At 31.7% G+C, this 18,334-nt stretch overlaps 1 protein-coding gene across 5 annotated transcripts in view; it reads left to right on the forward strand.

The window, feature by feature from the left end:
• LOC115880233 (Ca(2+)/calmodulin-responsive adenylate cyclase-like) overlaps nucleotides 1-13,219 on the forward strand; it is a 549,269-nt gene extending 536,050 nt beyond the window's left edge. For all 5 annotated transcript variants that reach the window (XM_030897392.1, XM_030897391.1, XM_030897393.1 and 2 more), the window contains 5 exons: nucleotides 802-2,674; nucleotides 4,203-4,329; nucleotides 6,359-6,474; nucleotides 6,539-6,681; nucleotides 12,313-13,219. In XM_030897392.1, coding sequence (XP_030753252.1) covers nucleotides 802-2,674; nucleotides 4,203-4,329; nucleotides 6,359-6,474; nucleotides 6,539-6,681; nucleotides 12,313-12,647 — 2,594 coding nt within the window. In that variant the 3' untranslated portion in view covers nucleotides 12,648-13,219. The remainder of the gene's footprint in view (nucleotides 1-801; nucleotides 2,675-4,202; nucleotides 4,330-6,358; nucleotides 6,475-6,538; nucleotides 6,682-12,312) is intronic.
• The last annotated feature ends 5,115 nt before the right edge of the window (nucleotides 13,220-18,334 follow it).

Genomic DNA, 18,334 nt, shown 5'->3' on the forward strand with positions numbered 1-18,334 from the left:
TTAAAAAATCATCAAAATCGGCCCATTAAAACAAAATATAAAAATGTCTATACCTATGTGGCGCTATACCTACATTCATCTATCCAAAAAAATCCTTTATGGGTATTTCGCCACTACACTGCAAGAAAAATCTACAAAATAAAATAGTTATTTTTTGTAAACACTTCTGCGTTAAACCCAAACGGACGCTGCTTGCCAGAAGTTGTGTTTACAGTTATAAAAATTTGTCTAACAAAGATAAAAATGCTTAACGTTTCGGAAAGTTTTCTCTTTCCGTCGTCGGAAGCAAAAAAATATAAAGAATCAAGAAAAAAACTATTTAAAATATTTAAATTGAACTATTCGTGAACACTTTACTTTTTAAAACAGATACGTCTAGAAGAAATCGTTGACGTTCTGTTAAAATGACATGATGTTGCAGTGCAGTGGCGAAATACCCATAAAGGATTTTTTTGGATAAAACAAAATATATTATATTTTAAAATACATCAAAATGTTAAGGTGTCTTTCGTGCTGGTGAGTTTATAATATATTTAAATATTAAATAGGAAATATTTTGTATTTAAGATGTATTTGGTGAAGAAATGCCAACAATTAAACTTAATATTTGTGATCTGCAAAGTCTTTGTAAAATTTAATTTTCAAATATTTTTTTCAAGACCATTATTGAACATTGCTTTATTCATAAGTAATAATTAAAATATAGTTAATAAAAACAATCAATGATGGATAGATTATAAGCTTTTAATTATGGCGTTTACCATTTAAAATTATTTTTAATTTATTTTATTTTATTTTTAGATATTAATAATATGTATGGAGGAGTTGCAACTCCACTGGCCTTACTTCACGGTGATAATACAAGACCGAAACACATTCAACTTCAGAACCGTCAGAATTCCCGCGAAGATACTTATAATGCTTCGAGAAACGCCATGCGATTGCCACCGTTACGAGAAACCGCTCACAGGGATCACAGCATAGTTGGATGCGAAAACGAACCCTTACTACCCGGTGCAATTTCAAAAAATAACGGAAGAAACGGAAGCAAAAAAGGAAACGTACTGGAAGACAATCTTCCTCCTCCACCTCTTCCGCCGCACAAAGGGCCGTTCCAAACGAACAATTCGCGACAGCAGCCTTTCCCCGAAATGAGGTACAACCCGCCATGGCCCAGACCCCAGCAACCTTTCACCCCCACCAACCCAGCATCAGTAGATAACATTAAACCGTACCTCAAGCCTCTTCCTAAACCACCGGGAAAGGAATCACCGAATCGGCACCAAAGGAAGCTTCAGAACCCTAGCCCCGCTCCTCATCAAATGATTCACTCCAGTCCTCCGCTGCCGAGACAAAACATGCTCAGCGTGATGCACCAGAGAGCCACACCTGAGAAAACTCCGGAGATGTTAAGAGCGAAGGTTCAACCAAGGCATAACAGTCCGCTTCATGCGAGGAAAAGTCCTCATCATCACAGGCATAGTCCTTTACAGAGACACTACTCTGATGAAAGTCTGGGTGGTCTGTATAGTTCTGCAGGTGCGGTACAAAGAATACATTCTTCCGCTGATGAAATTAGTTCGCTAAATCACTCACCTAGCATAAGTAGTTCAGACGAAAGTTACAGTAGAACAACGGATGCTGATGCATCTCCTTGTGTATCTCCACCTCTACCAACTGATACACAACAGTTCCTATTTCCGTCTGATATACAAGTCAACCCACTGTCTTCCCCCGAAGTGTCACCCAGGGCATCTTTAGACTATATTCCTCCAAATTGTTCCTTGAGGAACAACTCGACTGATAGAGGAAACGCGAAGAGAAATAACCTCCCTCCCAGCGCGGTATTAGCTATAGCTGGCACGTGTAATACCGTAGATTCATCTATAATAACTAGTCCGCCTTGTTTGGATGGAGAGGATAGTTACAGAGGTGAAAGTTGTGCTAGTTTTGAATTTGTCGGGAGAAGTAATAAACAGAGAAATCCGTCTCTTTTACGAACAACTAGTGCGAATGGGGGAAATAATATCCCTAATAAGGTATTGTTTAAACAGAGAAGCTTGGAAAATAAGAGAATCCGGAATGACAGTGATTCTGTACTGGAATGTAACAAACTTGCCGCTAATTGTAAAAGATCGCCCAGTTTTAAAGAAGCCGAGGAAATTAAGGAACTACTGAAGGAAGACGATAACAAGCTGACTGTAAGTAGCGATAAGAGTCTCAAAAAGGACGGATCATGTCAGACGGATAAGAAAGACTTGAAAAAACTACGAATGTCTCCTCTGACGTTCCGGGATAAGATCTCCCCTAACATGAAACTGACCAATTTGGAGCACTGCGATAACAATATGGGTCCGTTCGAGAGGGAGATTCAGAAACTGCTCGACGAGCAGAACCTGCTGCAAAACATCCCGCCCAAGCTGGAGAATCAGCAAAACAAAGATTTAGCGTTGGAGCCGCTAGTCAGGTACGCTCCCAACAATAATAACCATCAAGTGGGGCTGGCGGCCATTCAAGCGCTAGCTCTGGGTTTAAGGGTGAATCCCACAGGCAGCGTTACCCTTCAGTGCATGTCCCCCACGCGAGCAAGCAGCAAAGAGGGCTCCCTTAAGAGGGGAGCGTCGCCGGGCCCGTCCGAGTCCAATAAACAACCTAAAGTGTCGCCTTTGGACAGGTATTTTTTCATTTAGAAACTCGCAGAAAACTAACACTCACATCACTTGGTTTGGGGTTATGATCTAGCAGTGTGGTGACATACAGATCTTAATAATTTAAACTTAGAGATTAATAGCTTTTTCTTTGTCAAGCATATTGATGACCTACAATCAATTATTAGTCTCTAACTGACAAAAGTTTGATTTTTATTGATTTTAATTCTTAATATTTTTCATTATTTCTGTACAACCAATTACTAATTTAGCTAAGTACTAATAATGTCAGTTAAAGCTGTTACAAGTTCGGGATTTTAGAATTAAATTATGATTTCGGGAATATAGAATATTGTGAAAAATTGCATGCTGAGCAAATAATAAGATTCTGTTTGTTGTTAAATAGGAAAATATGAGACGAAAACAGTAGTCTGGGAATATATCTGGTTAAACACAGAAATAAAGAATAAAAAAACTGTTCATCAGTAATAGAATTCGGAAAAGAAGAAAACGTAATTTAATATTCAGAAAAAAATAGACCTGTGTTGTACATTTCTTTTTTGTCTCTTACATTTCAACAAATTAAAAATTGAAATACACAGGGTGCTCCGAATTGTATTCGGAAAACTTCGGCAGGATATTCTGCAGATAAATATACCTAAGTAAAAAAGTTCGTATAAATGTATGTCCTAAAATGCTTCGTTTCAGAGATACAGGGTGTAGAAATTTCAATGTCGATATTTGGATGAAAATTGGTGTTGGTGCTTTTTGATATGAGAAAATTGATTTATATATATTCAATCATATTGATTTGATATCAATATGACTCCCGAGTTTCCCGAATACAATTCGGACCACCCTGTATATTTTATCTTGATTTTTTGTATATTTCAATAGTTATACTTGTTAACGACTAGTGATACTCGTATATGTACAAGTCGAAACATCATAATTTAAAACCTAAAGACAATATCACAGTCTAAGAAAACTTTTTTTACAATATCTCAGTAGTTTGTTCAGTAAAATTTTAGGTGTTTTATTCTGTATGTTACCACACATATTAAATGGTTAGCATTTACACTGGTCCATGCTGCTTGCTCACTAACATGCTTACAGTGTCTTAAACATACTCTTTATATTTTAAGGAATAAAATATTTGCATGTTTAGAATCGATGCTTAAAATATTTCTAGCTTTAAATAGAAATGTAACAAAATTTATATAATAACTTAATCAATGTATTTTATTTCTATAGTTCCCATTCTTATTTATGGGTTCTTTACCGAATTTTCGCATAAAATAAAAATATTAATAACTCTGATCGGAATAGATTACATTTTTCTTAAATAACCTATGATTAATAAAGTTAAATTTATAGTTTTTCAAGGCAACACCATCATCATTTAAGAGAATTTTTTAATGGCCTTTGCTTTTAGTGTACAGAGATAATAGGTGACCAATTTTAAATATTGAGATTTAAATACAAACAGATAAACGAGCAATATATGTATTTTCTGCTTTAAATGGACTATATTTTATATTGAATATGTTTAAGGACCCCAAAGTCTAATGAAGAACCGGATGTTGACTGTGATATGCTGGAAGTCCAGAAGAGAGATGACGATACGGATGTGGAAAGTTTTGAGAGGGATGAAAAACGGATGGAAGAAGAAGTAGCACAAGTAAGTTTAAAATTTTTGCAATAGTTGTGGGATATTTCTAGTAAAGATATTTCTTTCAGAATTATTTAAACGATACAAGTATCTACTGTACTATACTTACTATACTTTATCAATTCATAATATGTTTTTGCCATTTTTACATATATTATTTTGTTTAAATTCATTTAAACAAAACTAAATTTCAATATTTTAAGATTTTACTATAGATTTCTTTTTTTGAGGATATGAATATATAAAGAAGATACATATAAAGATAGATATATATACAGGATGGTCCGAACTGTATTCTGGAAACTTCGGCAGCATATTCTGCAGATTAAAATAAGTAAAAAAGTTCGTATAAATGTATGTCATAAAATGCTTAGTTTCGGAGATACAGGGTGTAGAAATTTCATTTTTATTTAGATTTTTTCCAAATAATTTAAGAAGTAACGTGAATATTTGGATGAAAATTGGTGTTTGGGAGTTTTTGGACATGAGAAATTTGATTTTCATGTAAATATGACTCCTACTTGTAGGAGCCACCTACATATGCTTTAACTGGTTTGCTTGTAGCCACCTACATATGCTTTAACTGGTTTGAAGAGTAATAACTTTTCATCCATACCTGTATAAAACTACTGGATAAAAAAATAAACATTTACAACTTTTTTTACATAAAAAAGATCTCTTGGTAAAAATCGCTACGCGTAATAATGGTTCTCGAGATATTCGAAATTGGCATTATCAATACCAGTCATCATTGACAAATTAAACATGTTGACCAAATCGGTAGTTATTAAACTGAAATCTTAAATTTGAACTCTTTTTGTGCCAAAAGTTCAACACAAACTGTTTAATCATCATTTTTTCGCAGAAAAATTGATGATTAATTTATAGAAATAGAAATTTATTAATTCAGTCAAATAACTCTATTCAACGTATGCTTATTTTTTGTCAATAATGACATGTATTGACTATTTCCACTTTAAATATTTTGAGACTGGTTGCTCGTAGCGATTTTTACCAAGAGACGTTTTTTACGTAAAAAGTCTACAATTCATCAGAATTAAACTATTTCTACACTCTGTATCTCCGAAATTAAGTATTTTAGGACATAAATTTACACGAACTTTTTTACTTATTTTTATGTGCAGAATATGCTGCCGCAGTTTCCGGAGTACAGTTCGGACCACCCTGTATGTAAAGAAATTTGATAGTGGGTCTAACACTGTCAAATTTTTTCAGATATCTTTTATGAAAAATCTTTGACAAAGAGATTTGATAGGGTAATACAGGCCTAATATGTGTGATGTTATAAAATATTGCATATTAACAATGTCAAATTTTTCATCAAATATCTTTTATAAAAGGTCTTTGACAAAGAAATTTGATAGTGTAATACTGGCCTAACACTGTCAATTTTTTCATCAGATATCTTTTATAAAAGATCTTTGACAAAGAGATTGGACAGGGTAATACTCGCCTAATATGCTTGATTTTATAAAATATTGCATATTAACAAAGTCAAATTTTTCATCAAATATCTTTTATAAAAGGTCTTTGACAAAGAAATTTGATAGTGTAATACTGGCCTAACACTGTCAAATTTTTCATCAGATATCTTTTATAAAAGATCTTTGACAAAGAGATTTGATAGGGTAATACTGGCTTAATATGTGTGATTTTATAAAATATTGTATTTTAACACTGTCAAATTTTTCATCAAATATCTTTCATAAAAGATCTTAGAAAAAGAAATTTGATAGCCTTGCTACAATATATAAGTTACATTTTATTTTGGAAACATGGTAATACCATCGTTCGAATTCAATAAATCGCCGTTAAAATAAAGACTTTGAATTGTAAAAAGTTAATATAATAGTTAAATCATTTATTAAGAAATATAATTTTTTGATAGTACGAGAGATATTGTTTATAACAATTATTGTTTATTTTTTCATGCAGAGATTAAATACGGAATTGGTAATATAAACAGATATGTTTACTTTAACGTTGTTTTTTTAAAAAATATATTTCTATCATTTAGGAAGCTGAGGTAAAAAGACTGCTGGAAGAAAAAATACAGGAAAAACTTAAAAACCTGGAAACCATTGCTGTGCAAGATAACCTACTGACCACCGCAAGTGCAATGCCAGAAGGAAGGTACTTTCGCAAAACATTTTTACATTAATAACGAATGAAACTAATATTTTTGTTGATTTTTTAGCGTGTCTGAATGGTCGGAAGATGAAGACGGTGGAGCTTCCGAACCTTTACTGAACGACAGGGAAAGTACGGGGTACACCACTGATGATCCAGCTTTAGAAAATATATCTATGATTAATGAGGCTGGTTTGACAGATGCAGAAGGTAACTTAATAAATAATTTTTATAATAAAACCTTTTCCAGGTCAATATCTTTTATATACAATTACTTACTGTTGTTTGGTTTAGTAATACTTACTTTCTTTTTATTTCATTAATAAAATATTAGGAAATCACTAATTATTGACCGTGATTTTTTAACATATTAGTATGTCTGAATATTTCTCAGTTGATTAAGTATTAATTTTTCTATAGGTTTGAGCAGATTTAGGAACGGGTTTAATAAATCCTCTACATCTACGTCATAGGTAAATTAGTTGAATGGAGAGTTTTTGTCTACCCCCCTTTCATTCACTAATTTTAATTGTGCATTAATTGTCAATATCCTTAACCCCTTATTTTAGTAGGCAAATCCACAATTTATAATCATTTTCACCTATTTTGATGATATACAGTTTCATTATAATGCTTATTAGTCTCAAGACTTGCTGTAATGGGGTGGAGTGTTTTTGCTTGACCCTTTAAATAATTTGAATCATTTGTAGTATGTTAAATATCTATGGCTGATTTTAAAACATGTTTAGGTGTTTACTGAGATTTTTTTATGATGGTGTCTTCCCAATCTGTAATAATCCAAAATGTCCCTCCTAAGGTGTCCCAGTTTCAGAATTATAGATCAGTTAGTCCAGCCCATAGACTTAAAATAAAATATAGACTACACTATTTACATCTCAACGCGGACAAACAACCTTTTTTGTACACATGTTTACTTCTGGGTACAGTCGACCGAGCCTTCCTCATCCAGCCTATGTTGTCACGTCTTTAATATTATCAATATTTTTTTTCTTGTTATACACATATATTGAGATATTAATACTACAGTTAATAAAGTAGGTTTTAATATTCCATAGATGTATTAAATAGTCCTTATACTACTAAATTATAAGTCGGATACTGTTTAAAAAGGATAAGTTCTTTACAATATGATAACACCGATTAGAGGCGAGGGAGCCTATTCATTCATTTATTACCTTGTAGTACGCGTGGCAAGTGTGCGGTAAAGCTTTGATGCCGCTATGTCCCCGGCTGTATTAACGCATTTTCTTAGTTTGTAGTCCTTAAGTGTTTATTTTATTGACTTTTTCTGTTCAAGAACTATAAAATATGGTTCGCCAGTGCCAAATTTGCAAGAAATTTGACTTAAATAATCCATTTAAGTCTTGAAACGACTTTCGACCGGTAGACAACTCTCAATTTGCCCATTGGGAGCCAGTGGCGTTGTTGTAGAAAGGCGCTTATTTAGATAATATTTTAGTAAAATGTAAAATCTGAATTTTTTCTCATTACATTATTTACTTACTTACATTGTAACAAAGTCATAATTATAACCCTGTTAATAATTAATAATGATTTTATTAAAAATATGGTTTATTCTAAAATTATCTTGAGCATATAAAATAACATACAAGAATTTTAAATTGATATTACATTATGAAACAATATTTTTTAATATACCGGGTCGTCTCAAAAGTGGCTCACCCCCTATAACTTTTTTATTTTTTCAGATAAAAAAAACAGATTTGTATGTTATAGGTATATGACATAAATTAGGATTTATTGATGTATTCAGTTGTTTTTGGTCTCTTCCTGTTTCACCGAAATGATTACATCTTTTTATTTTTAAAGGCAACCTCGGTATATTGCTACTTTATTCGATAAAAAATGACACTCTGAATAGAATGACATATCATATGTCAACTTTTGACATTGTCGCTGAAAAACAAATCGTATTTTAAATTTCAATCCAGGGTGCCATGGTGTTGTTAAAAACACTAAGTTTTAATCAAGGAGCCTTGGAAAAATAGTTTTGATCGTCTAATAGGTTTCGTGTCTTGTCTAAGTCGGTTAAAATATGTACAAATCGTATTTTTAATCATACATATGTCAATTTTTTCAAATGGAACAAGGGTGACTCATTAGCATATTTGGAAAAAGCATTTTTTTATGAATATATTGATACCACACACTTGGTATTTCGAGTCAAATTGTCGTTATGAACCACGTGTTACAATTACAATTAAACCATATGCGAAAGTGTCAAAAGTTGACATATGATATGTCATTCTATTCAGAGTGTCATTTTCTATCAAATAAAGTAGAAATATACCGAGGGTGCCGTTTAAAAATTAAAAGTTATAGTCATTTCCGGTGAAACAGAAAGTGACCAAAAACAATTGAATGCGTCAATCAATCCTAATTTATGTCATATACTAACATACTAAATCTTGTTTTTTTATTTGAAAATATAAAAAAATTATGGGGTTGAGCCACTTTTGGGACGCACCCGGTATAATAAAGACAGTACCGAGTTAAATAAATGTAGTTTTCATTTTATCCCCTTCCTATCACCTTCCTTGCTTTAATGGAACAGATTTATGTTTTCTCTATTTTACATAATAAGACATCACTTAACCAGAAAAAAAATTACAACAATCATATTTTTTTTTCTCTCTCTGTCGCCGATTCTATTATATCTGTGGAATAGATCCTGTTTTCATTAATATTAGGGGTTGTAAATGTTTGACTAAAATTAATAATTTATTATTAATTTCAAAAATTACCTAATTTCGATTATAAAATTTCTTATATAACGTGTATTTTATTTTTGGACTCTAAATTGTTTTTTCTAAACTTTTATTTAAAAAACCTGTCCTAAATCTTAATAAAATATAAAAAAGTTTAAATACGATATATTTTTAATTTAATTATAGCTTCATTAAAATAAAAAAATTACCCGGCTATGATACGGAGAGTTCAGGTGTACTTGAGAAACGAAAGACAGTGTTGCATTTCTCGTCAGAGTCGTCAGGGAACGACCGTTACGACAGAGACAACCTATCTATCGCTCGTGTCGCACTCGTTATAACCTAAAACAATAACACAACAATAACAAGTCAATTAAGTCTATGGTCCAGCCATTATAGATCATAATGCTTTTTAGTGTATTCTTATCTCATTGTAGTATGTTAACAATATGAGGTCAATTGAAAGTTCGTTCTTAGAACGATCATTCTCTTACAGACCTTTAGCCCCTACATTCCTCTTACCATTGCTGTATCCATCGCTGTGTCCACTTGATTTTGATTGATAATTCGACAAACAACAAATATGATTAATCATTCACGAAAACAGGAAAATTTGTATTTTTTTCAGGTTAAATATATTTAAATGATTTTAATAATCTAACTAACTAATCACAGCTTATTCATAGACCGCCTGACGGCATACGATGATTTGCGTACCTAAGACATTCGCTTATCTTATGTAACAAGTCGGGTCCTGAGCTCCATTGGAGCTGTCTTTATAAAAACGATTGAGACTTACTGCTTGTAAGTATAGAATATCAAACGCTGCAGTGATACGCGAATATTCAAAAACATGTGAAGATGACTTGCTGGAAGTAAATAAGCCGAGGACTAATAGTTTTTTTTTATTTTATAAAATAATAAAAGGCAAGTTTTGAATAACGTATATTATTTTAGAAACGAATAGACTTCTTTTATACATTTTGACCCTCTAAGTATCATTAAAGGGTTGGTGTCGTAAATTATTATGTAAATTAAAAAGAAGTATAAAAAGACTCAAAGTCTCGGTCAGGTTAGGTTGTCTTTTTATACTTCTTTTTAATTTCTTAGAGAAGAATGGACGCCTTCTTTAAATTATTATGTAGTTTGTCTGAAGATAGTAAACGATGTGGTTTTTGTTTATAAAACCATTTTGTTGCACGTCCCTTGTCTTTATTTCAAAAATAAATAACACGCCTATTCAGGCAGTCTAACCTTTTTAAAATATACATAATTAGAGAATTAAATATAAATTAGAAGTAAATGGTCTTCATCCTTATCTACCAGTAATGACGACTCGTGTGTACCAACATGTAAAATTTTAAAATCACTATATCATTGGATTTTATTATTAATGTTTATGGATATATACGTTTTGTTTTATGTTTCTGATAGAGATCTCTCAAAACACTAACAGAGAAACTATGGTTGGTACATTTCTACTGTATATTTCACAGATATTTTTAATCTGCTCGGGCTAATCCTTTATCCTGCGTATCCGAACCTTTCAATGGCATCACAAAAAGTCACTTGTAAGACCACATCCTATTTGAAGTAAAAACCCAATGGTACTCTATTAGAGAAACACTCTAATCAAAGATAAGCCCGAAAGAAACTGTTGGTCAACAAAAATCTAACTTCCCAATCTAAAGAGAAACGATTTAAAGCATTTTACATTGGGATCTATATGAGTTCTACAAATCTCTTGCATATTGAAAAGGCATATTTAGCTCAGAGAGGTAAAAGAGTTAGCCTCTTCCCACAAAATAAAAGGTTATAAGCTTCATAAGCAAGGAATGATTTTTAACTGGCATGAGTAACATTTATCTCTTTTGCTGATGATTGACAACACTCTGATATAATGTTAAGCTTCGGTCGATATTATGATAGATCACAAACTTGTGATTTCGTAGACCGTATATGGATAGTTTTGTAGAAATTTAATCTTTTTGGTTCATATTTAATATGATCTAATCCTAACCAAAACATTTATTTCACACGCTGGTATACACGAGTAATCAATACAGTATTAATGTGTTTGATATTTTTGCTGTGTGTAAGGGCGGAGATTGACTTGAGCCAAGTGTTGTAATGCAACGCTTAATAACACGAGCATTCAATAGTCAATGCTGGGAAATAATCAGTGAACCGAGCAGCTCGCGAACAACGACGGTGGTCCACTCGACTGTAGGTTATTTAGAGAATCCCATTGATTGTTACATTACAAATCAGTACAGGTTTGGCGATCGTCCGTATCCCAATCATAATTCTAGTAGATGCACTCAGTGATTTTAATTGTGGTCAAATATGCTTTTGTTAACTGGCGGTGTAAGAAATATAATAAATAGCTAAGAAGTTTGGATAAACTTTTTAGCTATATATTATTAGCATTATCCTTTCATCTGATCTTAGGTCAGGTTGCTGGGGCTTGGAATCATGTTTGATCCCTCACTCAGAGGCTTGGGTCTATTGCGATACCCCTGTATTATTGTACCAAACCTTCATGCCATTCTTTCTTTGCGTTAAAGTACTTCCAGCTCTTTGTAAAGTTTCCGATGCCGCTGGTGTTGACTTCTGCTACTTCCTCTAGTCCCTCCAAAAAGCCTTACTCTAAAGTTTTAAAGCGTCGGTCTTTCAGTGCCGAACAGTGGCACAGCAGGTGCTCTGTGATCATCTCCGCATTCTCTGCAGTAGTCATCGATGGAAATTTTCGATCTCACGAGCTTTACCTCCGTGAGGCTCCGTTTACCTCCAGTGATGACACCTACAATTATGTGTACTAGTTTTTTTTGTGCTCTAGTAGTTGTTTTGTCTTTTGCTATCTACCACTGACCACAGTTCTTCGAGCTGTAGCGCAGTTCTTTCGGGCATCTGACCTTAAAGGCTGAAAAAATACTTGAGCACAACCAGCCGAGCATGCGAAACGAGATTTTTGCGTTTTGATGCGATCAGCGAACAAGCGTTACATTACAGCGCTTGGCTCAAGTCAATCTCCGCCTTAAAATGTATATTATATAGTAACCATAGTCTTATTAGGTATATTTATTTCCAGGCGCTCTCAGCGACGTGAACTCAGCCTACAATGACCACAACCATGACTGCGACATGGACGACAACACGAGCATGTCCTCGCGTGCGTCGTCGCGCATCTTCGACTCCGACGCCATGATGTCCCTCGACTCGCTCAGCGCCCTCTACGACTCGGAGTACGACAACTGCTACAGGACGGACGACGATCTGAACGCCGTGCCCGACCTGGACCGACTGAACTATTTTTCCGTGCCAGTCAGTGACGTGCATCTCGCGAACATTCGCTCGATGAGCGAGAGCATCACTAGGAACTTCGGGCAGCCTCGTAGCGAGACCGATCCCGACAGTGATATATAAGTAGGGTTAAGTTTTCGGTGCGGTCTCGAATCTTGGAAGATAAGACGATATGAATAAGGTAAAATTATTGGTTGGAAGTGATCAGTGGATAAACGTAGTGGAAACAATCTGAAATAGTAGTTTAATAACAAGATAGTACATAGAAAAATTATCAGTTGATTAATTTCTTGAGAATATATTTTTGAAGTTACTATATAAGAAAACTAAACAAATTTAGGTAAAAGGTAAAACGTTTTTGAATTATTTTTTTTTCTAAATACAGGGTGTCCCAATATTCCGTCAACTGCTACGTATTTTTGAAATCAAAATAAGTTGATTGAACACAATTTACCTCTATCCTCCTCTACCTTATCTACCTGTCCTTCGTTTGTCCCTCAGAGGGCATCAAAATTTACACAAATAAATATTTTTTTTTAATTTTAAGAACCCTAAGAATTTTAATTATTTAAATTTGATTGAAATGCCTATGTTTTGTTAAGCACTTTAGCATTTGACTGAATATACACTCAAATGCAAAAAAAAACGCAATGGAGAAATTTTTGGTGAAATTTAAAGCGTTATATTTTTGTTATTTTTGGCCTTATTTTCATGATTTTTTTAGTAGGCTGTATATAATTATATCACCTTTAATTCGTAAACTATGGTGCTTATAAACTTTAGTATTTGGCATATTATACAGGGCTAATCGAGGGGTTGTTTTTTTACTTTAACTTTAAAAAACCCTGTGCAATAATTTCGTTTGTAAATTTTCCTAAAATATAATTTTACGGTCAGAACCATGACTCTTGAGCATTTTGTTTCTTGATTAATGTCAATATATGCTTTGGTTTATTTTTAAGAGCGAAATAAACTGATAATAAAAATAAACTAATTTGCAATTGTTTCTTCAATTATCATTACTTTTTGATGTAATTTTTTAATATAACGAGATGGTTTTAGTGACGTCATATTATCGTAACGTCATATCCCGCTGCATTGGATAATCTTTACTAAATTAAAAAAAAACAACGTTAAAGACTAAAGATACAGTCCTTGTTTTAATAAACATTAATAACGATAACAGAACCAAACATATTAAAGAAATCATCTGTAATACTCAAGTATACAAACAGAATTTTATATAGGCTGCATATATCATATTGTGTTATGTTTTCGCACTCTTCTTTAAGGACCAAGCGAAGTTTATTTAATGAAGCTGGTACTGCTTCGCGACCTCTAACCCTCCTACCAAGCATTTCCCAAACGTCGAACATGATTGGCAGTTCATAGAAGTATATAGTTTACAATAATCACCTAAGCCGCCTTGTCATATTAAAAAATAACTTCAAAAAGAAATAATTGGAGAAATTGCAAATTGTTGGTGGCAACTTCATTTTCCTCTTAAAAATTAACAAAGGCATGTACTGACATATGACAAAAATCACAATACTCAGGAGACATGGTTCTGGCCGTAAAATTATATTTTAGGAAAATTTATACACGAAATTATTGCACAGGGTGTTTTAAAGTTAGGGTAAAAAACAACTCACCGATTAACCCTGTATAATATGCCAAATACTAAAGTTTATAAAAAAAAGTGTTTACGAATTAAAGTTGACATAATTATATACAACCTGCTAAAAAATTTATGAAAATAAGGCTAAAAATAACAAAAATATAACACTTTAAATTTGACCAAAAATGTCTCCCTTGCGTTTTTTTGCATCTGAGTGTAACTCCAATGACCACTGATTTTTTTTTGTAAAAAACGTCACCTGGCATACTTTTGTGAAAAAATGTTTTTTCGAAGCTGATTTACAAAAAATATTTCTTACATCAAGCTAAGTAGGCTAATAAAATCTGCTATGCACTAATAATCTAGTTGCCGAAAGTGGAATGTGATGTTTATATTACAAATAATGATGTTTGGCAATAAATTTTAAATTAATTAATTAAAGTTGGGGTTTGTTTTTGATTGGTGGTCCTCTAACGAACAAACAAAGCACTTAAAATATAATTACTAATTAACTTATTTTTATTTCAACTATACGTAGTTGGTTTATGTCCACAGAATATTGGGACTGCCTGTATATTTTGCAGGTCCGCTTTAGAGAATAAAATCTCAATGTTTTTTCAAAAAATACGCGGGGTTGCGTTTTTACAAGAGACAAAATATGTATTAAATACTAGGAGGATAATTTTACGTAAATTAAATGAGTCATCATTGGAGCTAAAATATTTCTTCTAGAACTTTTGTTGGGGTGGGGGTAGTTTTCACCCTTCTCGTATTACTTCCCGCTTAGTAAAAGATAGGCACCCCAAATTTCATTTAAATCCGAATATCAGTTCTTAATATATCTTAAAAAGTGTTTATTTTTGTAAAGTTTGATGCCCTCTAACGGAAAAACGAAGCACTTTTGTATAGAGGTAAATTGTGTCCAGTCAACTTATTTTGATTCCAAAAATACTATGTTACCAAAAAATACCACCCAATGAAGTTCTATGTCCACGGAATATCGGGACACACTGTAGATTAAAAACATTTTTAAATAGAAAATGCGCTTCATATTCTGTGATATTATGAAAAAAATGCATATTTTTTAGTTCTCATTTATTACCACTTCAAAAAGAAATTAATTTTGGATCATTTTGCTTTAAAGTATAAACCAACCCATTCTTTTGCAAATAAACTCAATATAGAAAGTAAAAAAATAAAAATTTTGCAAAGTATCATGAATTTTAATTTTACTCTATTTTCATCAGATATTATTTTCAATATAATTCCTGACCTTCACTGCAAATAATTTTTTGATTAAAATGCACCAGAAACAAGAAACATTAAAACTATAACTCATATATTATGTTTATATAATGACATTGAAGAAAGCCATATATGAAAGTTTTATTTGTCTCTATTTGATTTAGAATACCTACAAGTGCGTTCTTGTTATTAAATACTGTTTATAGACAAGAGCAAATAAAAGTAAGTGATATAAAAGATATTTTAAGGATACTTGAAGTAATGGTTGTAACTATATATGACACACTCACTTTTAAAAGATTTACTCATTGTTCATACACATGTAAACATTCTTAGACTCTTTTTTACTGTATACTGTATATAAAAATAGAAATCACTCGTTATTGTTTAAGTTTTACTTTATTTTTTGGTTGAAAAATCCATCACTCAATATATTTTGTATATAAAACAATGTTTTCGTAAAGATGTTATTTAGAGGTCTTTCTATATACAACAAACTTCATAGAAGAAACATTGTTCAGCAATATATTAAACACTTGGAAAAGCTAAAAAGGAATTTAACTGAGCAAATATTTTTGGTATTATTTATGTATCAATTACGTATATACCGTGTGCGTCTCAAAACTGGCTTACGCCTATAAATCTTTTATTTTTTTTAGATAAAGAAACAAGATTTGGTGCGTTAGTATATGACATAAAATAGGACTGATTGACGTATTTAACTGATTTTGGTCACTTCCTGTTTCACTGGGAATTACTACAACTTTTGATTTTTCAATGGCACCCTCGGTATATTTCTGCTTTATTCGATAGAAAATAACACTCTGAATACAATGACATTTCATATGTCAACTTTTGACATTTTCGCATATGGTTTATTTGATATTGTAATATGCGGTTGATAGCGACCACTTGACTCGAAATATCATGTCTGTGGTACCAAATTATTTGTAAAAAATTGCTTTTTCAAAATATGCTAATGAGCCTCCTTCGTTCCATTTGAACAAATTGAGATATGATTAAAAATACAATTTGGGCATTTTTCAACTGGCCAGGACAATACACTATAAACACTAGACGATCAAATCTATTTTTTCAAGGCTTTTTGATTTAAAATTAGTGTTTTTGACACTCTAAATTGAAATGTAAAATACTTTAAACTAAACTAACTAATTTTGTTTTAAGCGGAAGTGTCAAAAGTTGACATATGTCATTTTATTCAGAGTATCATTTTCTATCAAATAAAGTAAAAAACCGAGACTGTCATTTAAAATTCAAAAGTTGTGTTCATTTCCGGTGAAACAGGAAGTGGCCAAAATGAATTGAATACATCAATCAATCCTAATTTATATCATATACTAACATATCAAATCTCGTTTTTTTTATCTGAAAATATAAAAAAAGTTATAGAGGTGAGACACACCCGGTATGTTAACTTTAATAGATTTTTTTATGAAATAAATATTTTCAATTTACTTTGCATAGAAAGCATTAATATTTCTTTTTAACTATTTAACTTGGTATTATGGTTTCTATGAAATATTCCATATATTTGCATATTTGCTGTTTGGATTAGTACTGTATTGATTTTTTAAAGTCAATTTGATATAGTTGTAACAAATGAATGAATTATATTATTTACAACCGTCCTAGATAAGAATTTATTAATTTTATTTTATAGAAAATATTTTTTTTTTCTATTTTTCTTAAATTTCTATTTTAACATTTAGGCCTTAAATTGTTATATGTTTCTAAAATTATACATCCCACTATTTGCAAATTGTCTAAGAAGTGTCCATTGCATATATAATCATAATTACATAATAAAGTGAAATTATCTCCACTTCTAACGTAAAGTTTATTAATTAGTAATTCTTCCAAGACTAAAAAACAAAACGTGCCTGTAGAATAATTTGTTTATTATTTTTTATTTTGTCTTACCTTTGAATGTATGTTAATATTAAGTTTAAAAAACGTTTTGTAGAGATTTCTTTATGTTTGGTGCTTAATAATAATTAAAAAATTGGACTGACGTTTGTGATTTTACTCGTATTGTTAGGCAGCTCTCTCTAACATGTTGACTTGTTACTCTAACAACAACTAAGTTGGTAGTTTAAAAGCCAAAGACACTATTAAAAACTCTGTTTGCTTAACAAACTTTATATTATTACCGTTAATTTATAATTTATTATTATTTAAGTTCTCAAATAAAAAGTTATGTCTTATGTTGTAATTGAAATGCATCATATTTTTATATTGCCCTGATTTTGGATTGTAGTAAGTTTTTTATACTCTGATGTTCTGTGCAATACTTTCACATTTTGTAATTAATATTTGTACTTATATTCTTAACGTTATGATATTATTTTAAGGAAAACTTGTTTGTGTGTACTTAAAATTTAGTTTTTGTTAAAATCGGAGATATGGTAGTAGGGATGGGAATTGACAACGATGCATCTTATACTTTTGACATAAAATAACTACCTATATTCTTTATTATTTTGATTATATTATTTAATTTTTTGCTAGAAAATAAAACAAAAACCAAATTCAAAATATTTTAACGCTATTGCCCATTTTCCCTATTTCTGTATTGCTGGTTAAAATATTTTTTTTACATTAATTTATAGAGAAAATAGTATATCTGGATGTCACATCGTTTATACCGGTCTGGTCATCGAAACTTTGTGGTCTGGATTTTAACGTGTAAGACAGTGATGGAGACAGCTTAAATTAAAAATCAAATGTATTAAAAAGAAATAAAAGCTAGGTTGATACATTTCTTCTATGCGGTATTGTCGGATTTTACATCAAAATTTCAAACCGCACAAGTAGGTGTTTACGAAAAATGTTGCATTTAAGGTTGGGACTCTATTTTTCACAATCAGTTACTCATTTTACTACAGCTGTAATAGATTCTTAAACAACTGTCTAACAGAAATGAGCA

This window comes from Sitophilus oryzae, unplaced genomic scaffold, assembly GCF_002938485.1.
Source record: "Sitophilus oryzae breed Bouriz unplaced genomic scaffold, Soryzae_2.0 scaffold_1620_pilon_pilon, whole genome shotgun sequence".
In the NCBI taxonomy this organism is placed as follows: Eukaryota; Metazoa; Arthropoda; class Insecta; order Coleoptera; family Curculionidae; genus Sitophilus; species Sitophilus oryzae.